The sequence below is a fragment of the Chiloscyllium punctatum genome, chromosome 2 (assembly GCF_047496795.1).
Source record: "Chiloscyllium punctatum isolate Juve2018m chromosome 2, sChiPun1.3, whole genome shotgun sequence".
Lineage (NCBI taxonomy): Eukaryota > Metazoa > Chordata > Chondrichthyes > Orectolobiformes > Hemiscylliidae > Chiloscyllium > Chiloscyllium punctatum.
The window spans coordinates 48309902-48332681 of NC_092740.1; the positions used below are offsets into that span (position 1 = coordinate 48309902).

At 41.3% G+C, this 22780-nt stretch overlaps 1 protein-coding gene across 2 annotated transcripts in view; it reads left to right on the plus strand.

Moving 5' to 3' along the window:
* rasgrf2b (Ras protein-specific guanine nucleotide-releasing factor 2b) overlaps positions 1–22780 on the plus strand; it is a 230526-nt gene that overhangs the window by 58024 nt on the left and 149722 nt on the right. For both annotated transcript variants that reach the window (XM_072582334.1, XM_072582343.1), the window contains exon 4: positions 20555–20644. In XM_072582334.1, coding sequence (XP_072438435.1) covers positions 20555–20644 — 90 coding nt within the window. The remainder of the gene's footprint in view (positions 1–20554; positions 20645–22780) is intronic.

The following is a 22780-nucleotide window of genomic DNA, read 5'->3' on the forward strand; positions in this document are numbered from 1 at the left end:
AATGCCTTCCCTATAGCTGTAGTGAATGTAGTACACATTGATCTTCAGCATTTATGACAATATAAATCCATTCAGATGAATGATAATGAAGATGGTGTGAGTTCAACTATATATTTCTAATAACTTTTGGGTTAAAAACTTGATTCACTTGGTTTTATATTTGATTTACAAAGTAGAAGTTTGGACATCCATGAAGCTCAAAGTGCAGGTTGAATGGCTGTTTTGTTACTGAAGGCTTGTAATCAAAATCACTCAAGACAAACAGAAAGAAATCAGGGGATGTATTTTACAGACTCCAGGTGTGGGGGTTTACTATAGGGACCCCAATAAGTAGCATGGATGTCAAATCAAGCCATGCCCTACCTACCTGCTCTTGCCATGACGTTACCATCAATTGGGGGAAGCACCAGGGGCTGGCCTACACTTGGACTAATTGAGGACCTCACATGACTGACTAATGACCACTAAAAATCTTACCCCATCACTACTTGGATTTAATTGATGATGGCTCAAGCCAAATGTCCAGTATCCACTATGTGAGTTGATGTTGGACAAGGGTTGACTGTCTTCTAAACAGGAGGAATGCAGTTAATTGAGGCAACATTTCATTTGCCCTTGCTTGGTCCACTTTGGCGAGCCCAGTTCCCTTGCCTCACTTGCTGGATCCTGCCTGAAACCAACCCCATCCTGAACTGAACTTTAACTCTGGATCCATGTCCCCTCCTGCTGAAAGACTGAATACACTACAAAGAATGCAGGCACACCTGGAAGTGGACATTTATTTGGCTGGCAATTCTCCGAAGTTGGAGTTCCTTCCCCAGTGAAGGTAAAAACTAATTAATGATCCAACAGCCTTCAGGCCACTGCAGGTTATAGGGGAAGGGGAAGGGGGTATGTTGCGACTGGAACAAAAGGCAAGAGGAAGGTATTTAACCCTTTGAGTCTGTTTCACCAATCAGTGAGAAAACGTTGATCTGCGACCCAACTCCCCTTTTGCCATATTACCTTTGGTTAACAAAAACAAAGAGATATAAGATGATGTAAAGGTGAAAAAATGATCACATGACTGTCTTTTTGCCTTGCAAATAAAGTCTGATATTTTTTGATGTATTTAACATATTTATTGTATCTGATGAATTTTCGAAGACTGAAGACCAGTTAGCAGTAGAGAGGGAAAAAAGAAGAAGGAAAATTGGTTCATATGTTAAATTAGATCCTTCATCATTAAATGATGTAAATGAAAATTTCTGCTCTTCACTTGTTATTGCTGATAGCTACTCCTACCAGGACATCTGCCAGTATGATTGGTCATGCACATCTGTCTTGTGTCATCTTCACACATCCACTGCTTTGTGATATCCATCATCCACTGGACCCGTGTCAATCCCTCTTTCAACTGCCTTTCTCTTTGCCTTTTAGAAAAGATGTCCAGATGTTCTGACCAAATGGCCAAAATGCTGATATTTTATTTTCTGAAAGTCACTTTCATGAGTTCTTATTGCTCTTGCTATTTCAAGGACCTCATCATTTAATTTGTCTTATGGTCTGTATGTGGGATGTGAAGCATGTATATTAGCATCACCAATTCAAAGACCTCCCTATGATTTCACAGATTTTTATCAATTGTCCAGGTTTCTGAGTTGTACAGGAAAGTAGATAAAGTGGAGCATGTTTTTTTTTGTTACAAGCTTGAGTTTTTTAGTTGTGTACACATTATTCACCTTCACAAAATTGCTTCTGGCTATTGCTATCCTTGTTATGACTTTAGCATTGCATCTATCAATTTCTGTTATCACTTGTTCGAAAACAAAACTTAGCTATTTTTTCCAGGATACACCATCCATTTCAACCTTCTCTCTAGTTTATTCCAGTGTATTTATCCTACTGGTCTTTTTTTAAATTGGTGTTTTTATTCGAGCTATATCATACATTTTGAGATCTTTCTTATTCTACGTGATATATTGTAGTGTTTCTTTGATTCTTCCATAAATTGCGTTATCACTGTACAACATGTTTGTGATGTTCTTGGCTCGTAAGTACATTTAATTTTCTGAATATTTGTTGTGCACAGATTGAATTATTTTGGCAATATTACATAGCATTGTCACACTCGTTCATGTTTTTGCTTGAAAACAATCTGATAAAGGAATAGACCATTCAGCCCCTTGAAGCTTCTCTCCCATTCAATACAATCATGGCTGACCTGGTTATCGCCTCAAATTCTCATTCTTGCTAATCCCTGATAACCTTTCACTAGCTTGCTTAACAACAATCTATCTACGTCTGCCTTAACAATATTTCAACTCTACTTATACAACATTTTTCAGTGAGAGAATCCCTAAGATTCCTGAGCCTGTGCAAGAATTATAGAGTCATAGTGTCATACAGCATGGTAACACAGACCCTTCAGTCCAACTCATCCAAACCGACCAAGTTTCCTAACGTAAACTAATCCTACTTGCCTGCATTTGGTCCATATCCTACTAAACCTTTCCTATTCATGTACAAAAGTCTTTTAAATGTTGACACTGTATCTTGCATCTACCACATCCTCTGGCAGTTCATTCCAAGCATGAGCCACCATGGGTGTGAAAAAGTTGCCCCTCAAGTCCCTTTCAAATCACCTTAAAAACATGCCCCTAACCATAGGGAAAAGACCTTTACTATTCACCTTATCTATGCCACTCATGATCCTATGCTCCAATGAAGAAAGTCTCAGCCTCTCCAGTCTATACTTGTAACTTAAGTCCTTCAGTCATGAAACATCCTGGTAAATCTTTTCTGAACCCGCTCCAGTTTAATAATATCCTTCCAATACCAGGGCGATCAGAGCTGTCCATAGTACTCCGAACATGGCCTCACCAATGCCCTGTACAACCTCGCCAAATTGTCCCAACTCCTATACTCAGGGGTCTGAGCAATGAAGGCAAGCATGCAAGTTGCATTCTTAACTACGCTGTCTACCTGCGATACCACTTGCAAAGATCTATGTACCTGAGCCCCAAGGTCTCTCTGTTGCACATCTCTATCTAGGGCCCTACCATTAACTGTATAAGTTTTGCCCTTGTTTGTTTTACCAAAATATAATACCTTGCGTTTATCCAAATTAAACTGCATCTGTCACTCCTCAGTCCATTGGCCCAATTGATCAAGATCCCTTTGTAATCTTAAATAACCTTCTTCCTTGTCTACTATACCAGTAATTCTGATGTAATTCACAAACTTATTGACCATGCCTTCTACATTCTCATCCAAATTGTTCATATAAATCACAAACAAAAGTGGATCCAGCACCAATCCCTGCAGAATGTCACAGGTCACAGGCTTCTAGTCTGAAAAACAAACCTCCACTACCACCCTCTGTCTCCTGCTGTCATGCCAATTTTGTTTCCAGTTGGCAAGCTCTCCATAAATCCCATGTGATCGAACTTTACTAATCTACGTGCAGAATCTTGTCAAAGACTTTACTGAAGTCCACATAGACAATGTCTGTTGCTCTGCCCTCATCAATCGTTTTGGTTACATCCTCAAAAATACTCAATCAAGTTTGTGAGACACAATTTCCATGCACAAAGCCATGCTGACTACCCCAATCAGTCTTTGCCTCTCCTATTTCTGAAACCCGTCCGACAACAACTTATCCATCACTGATGTCAGACTCACAGGGGTATAGTTGCCAGGTTTCTCCTTACAGCCTTTCTTAAATAAAGGCACAATGTGCAGGTGCTGGGGTGGGCAAAGTCAGAAATCACATGACACCAGGTTGTTATAGTCCAACAGGTTTATTTGAAATCACAACCTTTGGAAACATAGCCCCTTCATCAGGGGAAGTGACAGGGAGGCATACAGATCATAGAATTTATAGGCAGAGAGATGAAAAGATCATACAAATGGTATGGGTGGAGTTTCAAATAATAAGTCTCTGGAAGTGATCAAGATGGTTAGACGGTGTGAGTAAAGTGTCAAAATGTGTGGCGCTGGAAAAGCAGCTCAGAATGAAGGGCTTGTGCCTGAAACATTGACTCTCCTGCTCCTTGGACACTGCCTGATCTGCTGTGCTTTTCCAGCGCCACGCCTTTTGACTCTGATGTCCAGCATCAAATGATGCAGAGAGATAATTACAAAAAAATGGAAAATAAGATGGTGCTGGAGACAAACCAAATGACTGGAATAACGTGGAATGAAACCAGAAGTTGATGGAAAAGCTCAGCAGGTACTGCAGCATCTGTGAAGAAAAACCCGAGGAAGGGTCACCGGACCCAAAACATTACCTCTCAGATGCTGCCAGACCTGCTGTCCATCCCCAGCAACCCCAGACTACCCCTGCTCCTGATTTACAGCATCCACAAATCTTTCAGTTTTTATTTGACTGGGATAACGTGATAGTTATATGAATCGCATGTTGAGGGTCTAAACAAAGTAATAAGTAATCCAAAAGTGTACAAACTAAGGTAGAGAGATCATAACAATTTATCAAGGTGCTGGTATGAAAATGGGACAGTAAAGAAGATTTTACAGATTCGGAACAGTGTGGTGGAGTCACATGTAATGCGACATGAACCCAAGGTCACAGGTGAGGCTGTTTTCATGGGTATGGAACTTGGCTATCAACTTATCAGTAAATAAAAGCATAACATTAGCCTTTTGCCACCTCACCTGTGATTGTAGATGATACAAATATCTTTGTTAGGGGCCCTGCAATTTCTTTCTTACCTTCCCACAGCATCCTGTGATATACTTGATCAGGTCTTGGAGATTGATCAACCTTTATGTTTTTTAAAAGACCTCCAGCACATCCTCTTCTGTAATATGGATGATTCTCAAGACATGAATATTTATCTCCCTGGGTTCCCCAGCCCCTCTTTCTCTCACCTTCAAAGAGTGAACATAGAAAGTTAGGTACAATGTTTAACAAAAAACCTCAAAAGTAGCAATCTCTGGATTACTCCTGGTGCCAGGTGCTAGTGAGATTAGGAGGACGAAGATAGGGCAGATAAATCAATGGCTGAGGAGATGGACATGGATTCAGACTTTTGGATCCTTGGGATCTCTCCTGGGGCAGAAAAGATTCAACGAAGATAGGTTTCACATGAACTGGAAGGGAACCAACTATTTGAGAACCTTTTAACTAGTAGGGAGAAGGGGATGGAGCGATCCTCAGTAGTAATAAGAACAGAAAGCTAGATGAGGATTCGGCTGAATTTAGAAAACCCATAAACCCATTTCCGTCCCCACCCCTATCTGCTTTCCGCAAAGACCGTTCACTCTGCGACTACCTGGTCAGATCCACGCCCTCTAATAAGCCACCCTCCCCTCCTGGCACCTTCCTCTGCCTCCACAGGAATTGCAAAATCTGTGCCCACACCTCCCCCCCCCCCCCCCCTCCCCACCTCCCCACCTCACCTCCATCCAAGGCCCCAAAAGGAGCCTTCCACATTCATCAAAGCTTCACCTGCACTTCCACATGTCATTTGTTGTATCTGTTGCTCCCGAAGCGGTCTCCTCTATGTTAGAGAGACTAGACACCTTCTTGCAGAGCGCTTTTAGAGAACATCTCCGAGACACCTACATCACTCAACCCCACTGTCCCGTGGCTGAACAATTCAACTCCCCCCATCTCCTACCCTGCCAAGGACATGCAGATCATGGGCCTCCTCCACCACCACTCCCTCACCACCCAATGCCTGGAGGAAAAATGCCTTATCTTCTCCCTTGGGGCCCTTCAACCCCAGGGCATCAATGTGGACTTCATCAGTTTCCCCATTTCTCCTACCCCCACCTTATCCCAGTTCCAACCTTTCAGCTCAACACTGTCCTTGGGACCTGTCCCACCTGTCAATCTTCCTTCCCATCCATTCGCTCCACCCTCCCCTCCAACCTATCTGCTTTACCCCCACCTCCGTCCACCTATTGCACTCTGAGATACCTTACCCCTGGCCCCAACACGCCCCCCCACTCCCCCTCCACCACCACCCCCCATCCACCACCACCCCCCATCCATTTATCTTTCTGTCCCCGAGGCTTCCAGCCTCATTCCTGATGAAGGGATTTTGCCCAAAACGTTGATTTTCCTGTTCCTCAGATGCTGCCTGACCTACTGTGCTTTTCCAACAACACACTTTCAACTTAATTAAAAACAGCAAGCTAAGTTCAAAAGTCAGAGAGCGAGATTACTCTGATGAATTAAAGTGCATTTATTTCAATGCAAGAGTCTTACAGTTTAAGCAGATTAACTCAGGACAGGTCTGGGAACATGGGACTGGGGCATCATAGCTATTACAGAATCATGGCTGAAGGAGGGACAGAATTGGCAGCTCAATGTTCTGTTGTTTAGATTCTATAGGAAGGATAGTAAGGGAGGCAAGAGAAGCGGGGAAGTGGTCTTTTTGATTAAGGAAAACATTACTGCTGTACTTAGGATATATCTGAGGGACCATCCAGTGAAGCTATGTGAGTGGAACTCAGAAATAAGAAGGAGATAATCACTTTGATGGAATTGTACTAGAGGGCCCCCAGTAGTCAGAGGGAAATCGGGGAACAAATATGTGTAGAGATCTCAGGTGTATGTAGATCATAGAATCCCTACAGTGTGGAAACAGGCCCTTTGGCCCAACAAGTCCACCCAACCTTCTGAAGAGTATCCCACCCAAACCCATTCCCCTACATTTACCCCTAACTAACACATCCCTGAAAATTATGGGCAATTTAGCATGGCCAGTTCACCTAACTTGCACATCTTTGGATTGTGGGAGGAAACCGCAGCACCACGGGGAGAATGTGCAAACTCCATACAGACAATCCCCCAAGGCTGGAATCCAATCTGGGTCCCTGGTGCTGTGAGGCAGCAGTGCTAACCACTGAGCCACTGTGCCACCTGTTAAGAATAATAGGGTATAATAGTAGGGAATTTTAACTTTCTAAGCATAGACTGGGACTGCCATAGTGTTAAGAGCTTGGATGGAGAGAAATTTGTTAAATGTGTTCAAGAAAATGTTTCTTAATATACAGAGAAACCTTGATTATCCAAACGACACAGGCGGGGGGAGTATTTAGTTCAGATAATCGAATGCCAGATAATGTTGTTTAGCCTAGCATTGGGACCGTATGATCTTGATGGATAATCCAAAATTTAGATAATCGAATGCCGGATAATCGAGGTTCCTCTGTAAGATGTACCTACTGGAGAGGAGCAAATCTTTACCTTCTATTGGGAAATAAGGCAGGGCGGGGGACTGAAGTGTTAGTGGGGGGAGTGCTTTCGGACCAGTGATCACAATTTTATTAGTTTTAAAATAGTTATGGAAAAAGATAGGCCTTGTATTAAAGTTAAACTTCTTGATTGGAATAAAGCAAATTTTGATGGTATGAGATAGGAACTTGCAAGAATTAATTGGAGTAGACAGTTTGCAAGTAATTGGACAACTGGCAAGTGAGAGGCTTTCAAAAGTGAGATGAGAGTTCAAAGGCATTACGTTTCTGTTAGAGTGGAGGGTAAGGCTGGTAAGAGAAGGGAACAATAGATGAATAAAGATACTGTGGCTCTGGCCATATATTAGGTATGGACAACTGGGATCAAGTGAATATCTTGAAGAGTACAAGGGGTGTAGAGGCATCCTTAAGAAGGAAATTAGGAGGCAAAAACAGCATAAGAGATAGCTTTGACAGATAAGGTTCAAGACAACCCAAAGAGATTCTACAAGTACCTTTAAGAGCAAAAAGAGCAACGGAGAGACAATAGGGCCTCTTAAAGATCAACTACGTCATCTCTGCGTGGAATTACAAGAGATGGGAACGATACTAAACAAATATTCTGTGTCAATTTTTATTGTGGAGAAAGAAGTGGAGGCTAGAGAACTTGGGGAAATAAATAATGATGTAAATTAGTTATTGTCTTATGCCACAACCCCTGTATGTTCCTGTTAAGTTGCCTCTTACTCCTCCAAACTCCAGTGGATACATGCTCAGCCTGTCCAACCTTTCCTCATCAGACAACCCACTCATTAGTAAAGCTTTTTTGAACTTTGTTCAATAGAGTGACTAATACTGTGGTCTCACCAGTGTCCTGTGTGACTGAAGCATAACCTTTGTACTTTTGTGTTCAATTCTTCTCATGATAGATGATAACATTTCTAAATTTTAGCTTTCCTAATTACTTGCTGTACCTCATGCTAATTCCATGTGATTCATGCACTAGGCCACCCCGATTGCTTTGCATCTCAGCACTCAGCATTTGGATAATATACTTCCTTTTCCTTGTTTCTGCCAAAATGGACAATTTCACATTACAATCCATTTTTCAACCCTTTGCCCACTCTCATAATAAATCTGTTTCTTTTTGTAGCCTCGTTATGTCCTAGTCACAACTTACTTCCTACTTATCTTTGTGTCATTAGCAAACTTGGCAAACATACCTTTTAGGTAAAAACAATGACTGCAGATGCTGCAAACCAGATTCTGGATTAGTGGTGCTGGAAGAGCTCAGCAGTTCAGGCAGCATCCGAGGGGCAGTAAAATCGACGTTTCGGGCAAAAGCCCTTCATCAGGAATAAAGGCAGAGAGCCTGAAGGGTGGAGCAATAAGCTAGAAGAGGGTGGTGGTGGGGAGAAAGTAGCATAGAGTACAATAGGTGAGTGGGGGAGGGGATGAAGGTGAGAGGTCAAGGAGGAGTGTGGAGTGGATAGGTGGAAAAAAAGATAGGCAGGTAGGACAAGTCATGGGGACAGTGCTGAGCTGGAAGTTTGGAACTAGGGTGAGGTAGGGGAAGGGGAAATAAGGAAACTGTTGAAGTCCACATTGATGCCCTGGGGTTGAAATGTTCCGAGGCAGAAGATGAGGTTTTTTTGCTCCAGGCGTCTGGTGGTGAGGGAGCGGCAGTGAAGGAGGCCCAGGACCTCCATGTCCTCGGCAGAGTGGGAGTGGGGAGTTGAAATGTTGGGCCACAGGGCAGTGTGGTTGATTGGTGCGCGTGTCCTGGAGATGTTCCCTAAAGTGCTCTGCTCGGAGGTGTCCAGTCTCCCCAATGTAGAGGAGACCGCATCAGGAGCAATGGATACAATAAATGATATTAGTGGATGTGCAGGTAAAACTTTGATAGATGTGGAAGGCTCCTTTAGGGCCTTGGATGGAGGTGAGGGAGGAGGTGTGGGCGCTGGTTTTGCAATTCCTGCGGTGGCAGGGGAGGGTGGGTTGTAGGGGGGCGTGGACCTGACCAGGTAGTCACAGAGGGAACGGCCTCTCCAAAAAGACCCCCCCCCCCCCGCCACCAGGAATATATTTCCCTCCCCACCCCTTTCCACCTTCCGCAAAGACCGTTCCCTCCGTGACTACCTGGTCAGGTCTACGCCCCCCTACAACCCACCCTCCCATCCTGGCACCTTCCCCTGCCACTGCAGGAATTGCAAAACCTGTGCCCACACCACCTCATCACCAGACGCCTGGAGCAAGAAAGCCTCATCTTCCGCTTCGGAACACTTCAACCCCAGGGCATCAATGTGGACTTCAACAGTTTCCTCATTTTTCCCCTTCCCCTACCTCACCCTAGTTCCAAACTTCCAGCTCAGCACTGTCCCCGTGACTTGTCCTACCTGCTTATCTTCTTTTCCACCTATCCACTCCATCCTCCTCCTTGACCTATCACCTTCATCCCCTCCCCCACTCACCTATTGTACTCTATGCTACTTTCTCCCACCCCAACCCTCCTCTCACTTATCTCTCCACCCTTCAGGCCTTTATTCCTGATGAAGGGCTTTTGCCCGAAACGTCGATTTTACTGCCCCTCGGATGCTGCCTGAACTGCTGAGCTCTTCCAGCACCACTAATCCAGAAACATACCTTTTATCTAGACATTTCTTAATCAACCTGTTCAGAGTTGTTATTACAAACCTGGAGCAAATGGGACTTGAACCCTGGACTCTACCACTATACCACAAAAGGCCTGTCATCCCATCTACTAAGTTATTCATATAAATAGTAAACAGCTGCAGTTGCAGCATCGATCCCTGTGACAGATCACTCATTACAACTTGTCAGACTGAAAAAGACCCATTAGTGCCTATTCTCTGCTTCCTGTTGGCCAGCTACTCTTTTTTTTCAATGTAAATATGATATCCACTACACCATGAGCTTTTACTTCCTGCAATAACATTTGATATATCACTTTATCAAAAGCCTTCTGGAAATTTAAGTACAATGCCTGTTACCTCCTGAAAAAAAACTCCAATAGGTAGGGAAATCATGTTTAAACATTCACAAAACTGTTGACTCTGCATGTTAACCATGAATTTATCGAAGTAATGTGCTATAACAGATTTAATATTAGCTTCTCACATGTTCTCAGCAGTAGATCTTAAGCTAACTGGCCGGCTTTCTGTCTCTCTCTCATTTTGAATAAAGGAGTCACATTTGTTATTGCCCAATATGAAGGGGAATTGTCAATTCCTGATTCAAGGGAATTTTGGAAATTAAAACCAATGTATCGGGTATCTCACAAACTACTTTATTTGGGATTCTAGGATGGAATTCTTGAGAACCTAAGCACTTGTTAGCCCCCAGCTCCAACAATTTACTTAGAATCTGTTGATTTCTCTGGTGATTGTGGCTTTTCAGGGTTCCTCCCTTCCATTTCCTGATGTATCATTGCTTCTGGAAGGTTATTCGTACCCTCTACTGTCAAGACAGATGTGAAAATACCTGTTCAATTCAGTGCCATTTCCTTGTGTTAAATGATTGATTCTCCATTTCAACAGGACCTATGCTCACTTCACTGATTGGGTTTTAAGGATATTTACATAAATTCTAACCATGTTTTATATTTCTGACTAGCTTTGTCTTGCACTCTGTGCTAAATTTTATTATTATTTTTGTTGATTCTTTGCTGCTTTTTATATTCTGACCAATTTTCTGATCTGCCACATGTTTTGGCACAATTATATGCTTTATGTTTAATACAGTCTTTAATATTTCTGGTTGACAATGGATTCCTTGAGATTTTTTCTTATTGTTTGAAATGTATAAATCTGTGTATTCTAATATATTTCCTTCAATGTGTGCCACTGCATTTGTGTTACCTATCCTTTAACCCTATTTGCCAGTTTGTTTTTGCCAAGTCTGTTTTCATACCCTCGTAACAATGATTTTTTAATACTCTCATAACAATGAGTGGGACTTTTTTCCTTGAAGTGTCAGAGGCTGAGAGGTGACCTTATTGAGGTTTATAGAATCATGAGGGGCATAGATAAGGTGAATAGTAAAGGTCTCTTTCCAAGGGTACAGGAGGGCATAGATTTAAGGTAAGAGGGAAAATATTTAAAAGGAACATAAGGGACAACTTTTTCATATACACACCACCCTCTATGAGTTAATTGTAAGAAAAAGTCTCAAACCAACTTCTCTCTTGCTCAAACTGAATGAAAATCTCAATTATATTTTGGTTACTGCAACATGGAGGTGCCTTCACCATGAGATCATTATTTAATCCTATCTCAGATATAGTATGGTTTGGTCTCTGGTTGGCTCCAGAGTGCTCTTAAAAAAAAACTCTTCTGAATACATTCCATGAACTCCTCAACTAAGCTTTGTTCGTCTGACTTTCCATTCAATATGATTTAAAATCTCAGATCATTATTGCTGTTTTTCTGACATTATTTCTCATTATTTCTTTAATTATATTCCACCCTCCGGTATGGTTACTGTTAGGAGGTGGTAGATCATTTCCATACATTACTTATTGTCTTTATCATTCCTCATCTTCATGCCACCCGTTTCCACATCCTGGGTTTCTTAAACTTAGATCATATACCTCTATTGTGTTGATGTCATCATTTAACTAACATCGATTCAGAGGATCATAAAGTCATAGTCATACAGCAAGGAAACACCTTTTGGTTCAGCTTATCTATGCTGACCAGGTATCGCAAAATTAACTAGTCTCATTTACCTGCATTTGGTACATGTCTCTCTAAAACTTTCCTATTCATGTGCATGGCAGTGTGTCGGAAGAATTGGATCTGGTTCCATTGTTGTTTGTCATTTAAATTAACAATATGTATGAGAATATAGGAGGTATGGTTAGTATGTTTGCATATGACACAAAAATGGTGCGAAAATGGATGGTGAAAAAGATTATCTAAGAGTAAAAAGAGATCTTGATCAGATAGACCAATGGGCTAAGAAGTGGCAGATGGAATTTAATTTACATAAATGCAAGATGTTGCATTTTGGTAAGGCAAAACTGGTTAGGACTTTCCCAGTTAATGGCAGGGCCCTGGGCAGTGTTGAACATAGAGAGCTAGAGGTTCAGATACATAGTTATTTGAAAGTGGCATCACAGGTTGACAGGATGGCGAAGGTGGTGTTTGGTATGCTTGCCTTCATTGATCAGAGCATTGAGTATAGGAGTTGGGACATCATATTCAGGCTGTACAAGAGGCCACTTTTGCAATACTGAGTACAGTTCTGGTTACAAGCTATAGGAAGAAAGTTGTTAAACTAGAAAGGGTGCATTAAAAATTTATGAGGATATTGCCGGGACTGGAGGACTTGAGTTATAAGGAGAGCCGGATAGAGTGGGACTTTTTTCCTTGAAGTGTCAGAGGCTGAGAGGTGACCTTATTGAGGTTTATAGAATCATGAGGGGCATAGATAAGGTGAATAGTAAAGGTCTCTTTCCAAGGGTACAGGAGGGCATAGATTTAAGGTAAGAGGGAAAATATTTAAAAGGGACATAAGGGACAACTTTTTCATATACACACCACCCTCTATGTGGAATGAGCTGCCAGAGGAAGTGAGAGGGGTGGGTGCAATGACACATTTAAAGAATAACAACCTTCTGCTCCCACCTTCTGTCTACTACCTTTGAGTCAATTTTGCATTCAATTGGCCACCTCTCCTGGAGCAAAACAGGAATGCAAACACATTAGACCAAGAGTGGAGAGTTCAGGACCTTGAGCCTGCTCTCTATTCAATACCTTCATATCTGATCTCTGCCTCAACTTCATTTTCCCAACTTCTCAATTGCCCGACAGACCAAACCTCTTTCTATCCCATTGTTAAATATATTCAATAATGGAGCATCTATAGAACCTGCAGCAAGAAAATTCCAAAGATTCACAAACCTTTGAAAAAATAGATTTCTGTTCATCTCAATTGTAAATTGTCAGCCCCTTCTGCAGAGAGTGCACCCCTCCTTTTAGTGAGATGGCCTCTCCTCCTTCTAAAGAACCTAGATGAGTTACTCTGCCACTCAGGGACAACATTCTCATTCCAGGCACTAATCCATTCACGGTATAACCTGCAATGCAAATATATTCTGTTTAAATGTGAACACCAAAGCTGCACCGAGTGCTCCAGCTTGTCTCTTACCAAAGTTCTGTTATGCACTGAAGCCAAACCTGGATGGATACACCTTCCTATGTTGTTGTGAGTAGACCATATAAAGTCGAGGACAACAATTTATTTGATCGTTGCAGATCCAATTTTTTTTCAAAGGATTGGCATACCCATGGGAGCAGAACCACCTCTTTGTCTTTTCATAGCATTCTGTCCTTCCTAAATGTCCTGTACCTTATAAGATTCACATTTCCATCTATGTCATTCGATCATCATGGATCTGTAATGGGTATCAGAGAGCACTTACTTATTTAATTTGTGCTGTCAGTTAATTAGTTTTGTTTTGAATGCTACATGCATTCGGGTATAGACTTTATTTTTAATCTCTTAATTGTCTATGTAAATTCTAGCCTTATTAGTTGGTTTACTCGTAGATTTATACTCTATATCTTATCTTCTCACTGTCTGTTCATCATTTCCCATACCAATACCTTTCTCATTGGCCTCGCCTTTTAGTCTTTGATTTATCACATGTTCCAAAATTGGTCCCTTCCCCCACTCTTTAGTCTAAAATCCTCTCTACTTCCTTCGTCACATTGTTGGCAAGAACCCCAGCCCCAGCATGCTTCAAGTGGAGACCGTTCCGACAAGTATAGATCCCACTTACCCTAGTATAGGTGCCATAGCCCCGGGTATCAGAACCCACTTCTCCCACATTGGTCTTAACCCACGCATTGGCTCACTAGTCTGATTTGTCCAATGCTCATCTGTACATGCCTCAGGTAACACTCTGGAGATTATGGTTATTGAGGTTCTGCTTCTTGATTTAGTGCCTTGCTCCTTAGACTGACTATGCTGAATCTCTTTCTTGGTCCCACGTATGTACTTTAGACCTAAATGGACTAGGATGACTGGATCCTCCCCCTCCAGCCATGAGCAAATGTCGACAACCTAGGCACCGTTGACCGACATAGCCCTCTAGGCTTGTGTACTTTGATGCAGAGAATCATGTCAATTCCTTATCTATATTGTTCCCTACGAGCACATTCATCCCTACTCCCTACTCTTGAATGACTTATTCTACATTGGCAAGACAAAGAAAGAGATTCAGCACAGTCAGTATGAGGAGCTAGGAACTAAATTAAGAATCAGGACTTCAAAGGTTGCAGTCAGTTAGCTCATTCCCCCTGAAACCCTCACTCTTATCCAAACAAGTATAAAGAGCCTCAAACCTCTTGAACAATTGCAAAAGCTGATGTTCCTGCCCTTTAGCGGCCTTATTTGCTGTCAGACTCTACTGTCTCTGACCAAATCATAAGAGATGTGACTGTTATGACAAACAAACACTCAAGGTAACTTTGTCCCTTCCTGATGGATTGTAATGTCTGTAGTTCAGCCTCCAGCTCATAAACCATCAATTGATGCTGCTCAAACATTGAACAATTACTGCAACATGTTTATTAGCTTTTGGTGATAACACAATTAAACATTTTTTCCATAATCTCTGAAATGTGTCTCAATATTTATGTTTACTTCTAGATATAAAACAAAGCTGTTATAAGGTTAAATATTCCCTCTCGTTTCTATTCAGATTTAAATCCAGACTGTGTTCCACCAATTTCAGCTTCAAATGTGTTGTTATTGTTGTGAACATACTAGTTATAACATACGTCTGACAGCATATGCAGAGAGAAAAACCGTATTAATGTGTTGAGTCCAATGCTGCTTTGTCAGAAATGGGCGCAGCTAAGAAATGGTGGTATTTATACTGATGTCAAAGTGTTGGGGGGGGGAGGGCAGTGGGCAGGGCATTGGTGCAGTGTGGTGGTGGTGTTGAGGGTTCAAGTCAAATAGATGGAGACAGTGAGGAGAAAGTGAGGACTGCAGATGCTGGAGATCAAAGTCAAAAAGTGTGGCGCTGGAAAAGCAAGCAATTCAGGCAGTCCATGCTCAGGCGAGAGAGTGTGAGGAAAAAAAAGGAGAAGCAGACAAAGAGATTGCTGATGATAAGCCAGGAGAGAAGTAAATGCTGATTGAGTCCTAACCGAAAGGGTGAATAATTGAAAGTAGCATGACTTTGCTGGGAGTAACCCATATGGAGTAGGACATGGGGTATGGTGGGGGTCATGAACAAGAAGGAGGATGTTGATGTTTTGAAATTTTAAACACAATGTTGAGTCCTGAAGGCTATCAGCTACCCAGGCAGAAGGTGAGGTTTTGTTCTTCCAGCTTGCTTCACCACTGCAAACAAAAATAAAAAGGGTTTGTCAAAAATTGTAAAACTAGCTTTGTATGCACACTCACTTTTCTGACATTAAATATTTCTCAACTTTCAGGATTTGGTTGTAATATAAATAATAGGAACTTTTCAAATTCATTTGAAATAATGTTTCCTTTATTAAATAGGTCAACATAATATACCTACCTCAAATATTGTATTTGTTGAGCTGATCAATGGATGGAATTAACAGCTTAAGGGACAAATAACAGGATCAGAATATTGATAATGGTAGTGCCACTGGGAAGGTTAGTTCCAATAAAAAGGCTTGCGATATAAAAGTGACAGCTGATGTGGTAGAATATTTAGAGTGAATTAAAACGGTGAATCATCAGACTTAGAACTTTGTTTAGTCTCCTGATCGCAATCTGGATATCCAGTGCCATCTTAGGTCAACAGTGCAGAGTTTGACAATCAAGATAAAATGATATGAATTTTGCAGTTCAATTTAAGTTTTATGCTTAGGACCTTAACTTAAAATTGTTCTACACCATTCTGGGAAGTCTAAGGAAATAAACTTGATTAGATTAAAGTGTTCACTTGGGAAGACTCTGTATGATTACAAAAAGAGTAGTAGTGGCATCTTCTATTTGTTGGAGTCAGATGTAGTCAGGAAGTTTGCAGAAAGAATAGGATTTACTGGCATGTAAAATGCCCCATTAAATCAAATAATACTAATTTCTAAAGTCTATAATTAAGGATAACGTTACTGAACATGAACATTTTTAACTGAAAGCCAATTTCATTTTTAAAGTGTAGATCATTCTTAACAAACTGGATTGTTTTTATTTTGAAGAAATGACTGAAGTAATGAGTGGAAGAATACCTGGAATGAATAGATTGTTGGATGAGGAAAGGTGAGGCAGGTTAGGCCCATATCTTCTGGAGTTTGAAAGAGTCTGAGGTGATGTAATTGAATCGTATAAGATGCTGAGGGAACTTGACGAGATGGATGTGGAAAGGATGTTTCCTGCTGTGGGAGAATCTGGAACTCTGGGTCATTAATTTTAAAAACAAGACCTTGTTCATTTAAGACCAGGATGAAGAAACATCTTTTTTTCTTGCAGAGGGCTGAGAGTCATTGGAATTCCCTTTCTTAAAAGGCAAGGGATGCATAATCTTTAAATATTCCAATGAAGGGATACGTAGATTCTTGATTATTAGATTAGATTCCCTCCAGTGTGGAAACAGGCCCTTCGGCCCAACCAGTCCACACGGACCCTCTGAAAAGTAACCCACCCAGACCCATTTCCCTCTGACTAATGCACCTAACACTATGGGCAATTTAGCATGGCTAATTCACCTGACCTGCACATTTTTGGACTGTGGGAGGAAACCAGAGCACTGGAGGAAACCCACGCAGACACTGGGAGAATGTGCAAACTCTATACAGGCAGTCACCCGAGGCTGGAATCGAACCTGGGATCCTGGTGCTGAGAGGCTGCAGTGCTAACCACTGAGCCACTATGCCACCCATGGATGTAAGAGGATGTAAGATTGTTGGGTATTCACAGGAATGTAGAGGTGAGGTCAAAATCAGATCAACCTTGATTTTATTAATCGCATGTTAGAAATGACAATGAATGTTATCTGTAACTACTTCCAGAATGTGTTTCATGAAGTCCCTCAGATGTTTCTGTTAGCAAAACTTGATATTCATGGAATAGAAAAAAGCTATTGACAGGGAAGGAGATTCACTGAAAGATAGGAGACAGTATAGGGATAATGATCAGGATATCGATGTCCCACAACTTCTGATTGTATTTATTCACTACTTGGCTGATGCAATAGAAAATAAAATATTGAAATTTGCTGATAATGAAAAGATAGACAACATTGTAAACTGTGTAGGTGGTAGCATAACATCACAAAGGAAGACAGATCAATTAAATAAGAAAGAAATATGAGAAATTGATTTCAAATGAATATAGGCAAATGTGAGGTCATCCCTTTGGAATCTACAGAGGATGAAATGGAATACTTTCGAAATGGTTGAAAGCTAGAAACAGTGACGATCTGAACTAATACCAGGATCTGTAAATGTCACCAGCTATACAGAAAATATCATAATGGAGAATAGAAAATTGGCCTTCATGTCGAGAGAAGTAGAATACAAGGGGTAGAAGTCATGCTTCAGCTACACAAAGCCTTAATTGGACAAACCTGCAATACTGTGAGCAGCATCACAGAGAATGCTGATAGAATTTATTATCCTTATTAGGAAAGACTCCAGTATCAATTTACCAGAATTATACCTGGATTCCAAGGGTTGAAATATGAGGTAAACAAATTAGTATCACATTTCCTAGAATTTAAAATGTTATGTGGTGATTTGATCAAAGTTCCTAAGATATGAGGACGTTGGTGAGGCCACTTTAGAGTTCTGTGTACATTTCTGGTCACCGTGCTTTAGGAAGGATATTATTAAATTGGAGAGGATGCAGAAAAGACTTAAAAAGCTATTACCGAGACTAGATGGTGTAAGTTATGAAGAGAGGCTGGATAGACTTGGACATTTTTCACTGGAGCATAGGAGGTTGAGGGATGACATCATAGAGGTTTAGAGCAAAGGTCGTTTCCCTAAGGTAGGGGAGTTCAAAATGTGAGGGTGTAGGTTTAAGGTGAGAAGGGAAAGATTTAAGAGGGACCTGAGGGATAGCTTTTTCACACAGAGGGTGGTGCATATGTGGAATGAACCATCGGAAGAAGTGGTAGGTGCAGATACAGTGACAACATTTAAAAGACATTTGGACAGGCACATGAATAGGGAAGATTTAGAGGGATATGGGCCAGTGCAGGCAAATGGGACTAGTTTAGTTTGAGACATCTGGCCAGCATGGAAGAGTGGGGCCAAAGGGCCTGTTTCCATGCAGCATGACTCTATAACAAGTTAGATAGATAGAATTTATTGCTGCTGGAACTGAGTCTAGGAGAAGTCATTGACTAAATCTTCCATCGAGATCGTTCAGGAAATTTGACACCACTTTTAGAAAACATTGGTCATAAAGATGTGGAACTCTCTTTCAACAATTACAATTGATGCTCAATCAGTTCAGTTTCAGTCCGAGATTGATAGATTTTTGTTAATAAAAGCTATTAAGGGCTAAGGTTTAAAGGTGAGCATATGGAATTAAATTGTAAATCAACTATGATCCCATTGAATGGCACAAAAAGCTCCAAGGAATAAATGCCCCACTGCTGTTTGTATATTCCTAACTGTGGTGGTTATATGTAGACATGTGGCAATTATAACATGGGAATAAACCATTCAGTCCAATCAGTCAGTCCTGGATACACCCCTCCACAAATAAGTATTTCTAATTGCATTTACTATAAATCATTCCAAGATCTCTTAGTTCACTTTGCCCTTACCTATCTTGAATGCAATGCCATGTTGAATGTTCTTATGATTTCTGCTTCTGTCATTAACCTGGAAATGATCTCCTCTACCTTGTAACTCCCATGTCACAGGCATTCTGTCTTTCTACATCTTGTGTCTGTGATTCTTTGGAGATTTGGTCTGCTTAGTTGAGTGGATGGCTGATTTTGCAGTATAGAATGGTGTCAACAGTGTGGGTCCAATTCTACACTAGGAAACTAAGTAACTAAGGATACCATGACATACTGTCCTCCTCAACTTCTCCCTTTGCCAGGCATGGTGATTGTCAGGTTAAACCAGTTGTCTCTCTCACTAATGAGAAGGTAGCCCAGTGATTTGGTAGGACTATGGCAACTTTTCATTTCTAACCCTCAGTGACTGCAAACCTCGGTTGAAATTGACTGATGTTTCACAAACAGCAAGCTTAATTACATAGGAATGTTAATCAAATTAAATATGAATTCATAGAGTCATAGAGACTTACAGCACGGAAACAGACCCTTTTGGTCCAACTGATTCATGCCGACCAGATATCCTAAATAAAGCTAGTCCCGTTTGTCAGCATTTGGCCCATATACCTCTAAATACTTCCTATTCACATACCCGTCGTGGTGCCTTTTAAATGCTGCAATTGTACCAACCTCCTCAACTTCCTCTGGCAGCTCATTCCGTACACACAACACCCTCTGCGTTTTTTAAAAAAAGTTGCCCCTCAGGTCTCTCTTAAATCTTTCCCCTCTCTCCTTAAAACTATGCCCTCTAGTTTTGGACTCCCCCACCCTGGGGAAAATACCTTGTCTATTTACTGTATCCATACCCCTTGTGATTTTATAAAACATTACAACCTCTGATGCTCCAGGGAAAATAGCCCCAACCTATTCAGCCTCTCCCTATAGCGCAAATCCTTCAACACTGGCAACATCTTTCTAAATCTTTTCTGAACCTTTTCATGTTTTGCAACATCCTTCCTATAGTAGGGAGATCAGAATTGAATGCAGTATTCCAATAGTGGCCTCACCAATGTCCTGTATATCTGCAAAATGTCCTCCCAGCTCCCATACTCAATGCACTGACCAATAAAGGCAATCATAAAATGATTACAGCTACTGAAGGAAGCCACTTGGCCCAACATGTCCATTTTGGCTCTGAAAGCGCATTCAGGTTGTCACATTCAACTGGCCTTACCCCAGAGCCCTGTATTCTTTCCTTCAGATGTAATGCCAAATCACTTATTGAAATGATACTTTGAAATTAATTCATAGCAGACCCTTCTATAGCAGATTTAGCAATGTGAGAAATGCTACTTAAATTCTGTAACAGTTTAACTTCAGGAACCATTGATGAAGAGTTTAATGGTAGAAAGAGCAGAAAATATCCTGTGAAGTTTGCTGCAAGGGAGCAAATAACATTGCATCTAAGATATTGTCCCGCCATAATGTTCTTCTGGGAAAGAGCTACAGCTTTACTAAATGACCCAGTAAGTCCAAGGATTGATCAAATATAATTGCACAACCTGGAATTGACCTAACAGGCTTATCAATTGATGTTGTGATTATTATTGTTTTACTAAGATTGTCGCTGTGAACAAAACAAAAGAACGGATGCGGCCTTACCAAGGAAATGCTGAGGATGAAGATCCAGACATTAAAAAGATTAAAAAGGTAATCCAATAATGAAATGAAAGTGGAGAAACTTTGTTAAAAATTGAACCAAAATGGCATTTTTAAGTTTCTCTGTCGCTTCAAATGATGCTATGAATCTGATTATATGAATAATTGAATGCAGGGATTATTATTTTCTAAATAAATCACTATTTAGAGGATATTTAATATTACATCTCTGAAGTATTCTTCATACTGTCACTAATTATTGGAAGTTTTCTTTGCTCGAATATTCATTTGTTGAGATGACGTAAACATACCTCGAATGGAAAAAAGTGTTAAATTGTCTATGTACATTTATGGAAGCCGAGTTGGTCCCTTTCCTCAAATGTACCCCTGTATAGGAAGGGTTGGTTGACGCAACTCAGAGTACCTCAGCTGTACAGAATGTGTGTCTCAACCAAAAGATTTTAGACAAACATATCTGGAAATTGGGATAACTGCCTTTCCACAGATGGCTTTCGGTCTTCCTCATACCACCATAAATTGAAGCTATAAATTGAGTGTTCTGGTCTCAATTCATGACGGTTCTTCCCAGGATGGAAGACAAGGTACCAATGGACATTCTACTGTTACTTTCAGGGGATCCCCGAATGCACCTGAATCCCCCTGAATGTGGATGCACCTGCAAATCTAGCATCAGCCTTCAAGCACTCCACTACCCCCTTCATTGGGTCTCGGTACCTCAGCTCTGGTCAGATCCTAGGATTATCTGGTTTCAGAAGGCTCTCTTTCTTGTATGCCTCCTACAATACTGGCATGGGCTGTCAATCTTGGTCTGATACGCAGCCGTTGGCATTCTTTTTTGACCAGAAGCTCTATGAGGCAAGCCTTCTCCCGGAATTGCACACAACTCTCCTCGCCCCATGCTAATGGATGCTCCTGCTCCTCAAATGGTGCCTGACATGCTGTGCTTTTCCAGGGCCACATTTTTTGATTCTAATGGATGGGTGCTTGCCCAAACTATTCATGGGCAAGTCAGCTAAATGGAGGCAAGTTTGTCCCTGTCATTTTCATTGAGATCCTTATCAAGTGATCCTTATTGGGTGATGTCGTAAAGTACGGCACAATATTGACTGGCACTCCATCTAGTGGATCAAATTATATAGCAAGTAATACTTTAAGAGGCACAAGAAATAGTTAGATTTGAATTTAAAGCCAACACAAAATCACCCTAATTGACTGATTGTGCTGTGGCAAAAATGACAGGAAAGGACTCTTTGAAGCTCAATCAGTGACAGAATAGTGAACCACTCAAGGAGGAACTAATGAGCATCATAGAGTCAGAGAGATGTACAGCATGGAAAAAGACCCTTCAGTCCAACCCATCCATGCCGACCAGATATCCCAACCCAATCTAGTCCCATCTGCCAGCACCTGGCACATATCCCTCCAAATTCTTCCTATTCATATACCCATCCAAATGCCTTTTAAATGTTGCAATTGTACCAGCCTCCACCACTTCCTCTGGCAGTTCATTCCATTCATGTACCATCCTCTGCGTGAAAATGTTGCCGTGTAGGTCTCTTTTATATCTTTCTCCCTCACCTTAAATCTATGCCCTCTAGTTCTGGACTCTCTGACCCCAGGGAAAAGACTTTGCCTATTTTATCCTATCCATGCCCCTCATAATTTTGTAAACCTCTCTAAGGTCACCCCTCAGTTTCTGATGATCCAGGGAAAACAGCCCCAGTCTGTTCAGCCTCTCCCTATAGCTCAAATCCTCCAACCCTGGCAGCATCCTTGTAAATCTTTTCTGAACCCTTTCACGTTTCACATCATTCCAATAGGAAGGAGACCAGAATTGCATGCAATATTCCAACAATGTCATGTACAGCCACAACATGATCTCCCAACTACTGTACTCAATACTCTGACCAATAAAGGAACGCATACCAAACACTGTTTTCACTATATTATCTCCCTGTGACTCCACTTTCAAGGAGCTATGAACCTGCACTCCAAGGTCTCTTTGTTCAGCAACACTCCCTAGGACCTTACCATTAAGTGTATAAGTCCTGCTAAGATTTGCTTTCCCAAAATGCAGTACCTCGCATTTATCTGAACTAAACTCCATTTACCACTCCTCAGCCCATTGGCCCATCTGATCAAGATCCTGTTGTAATCTGAGGTAAC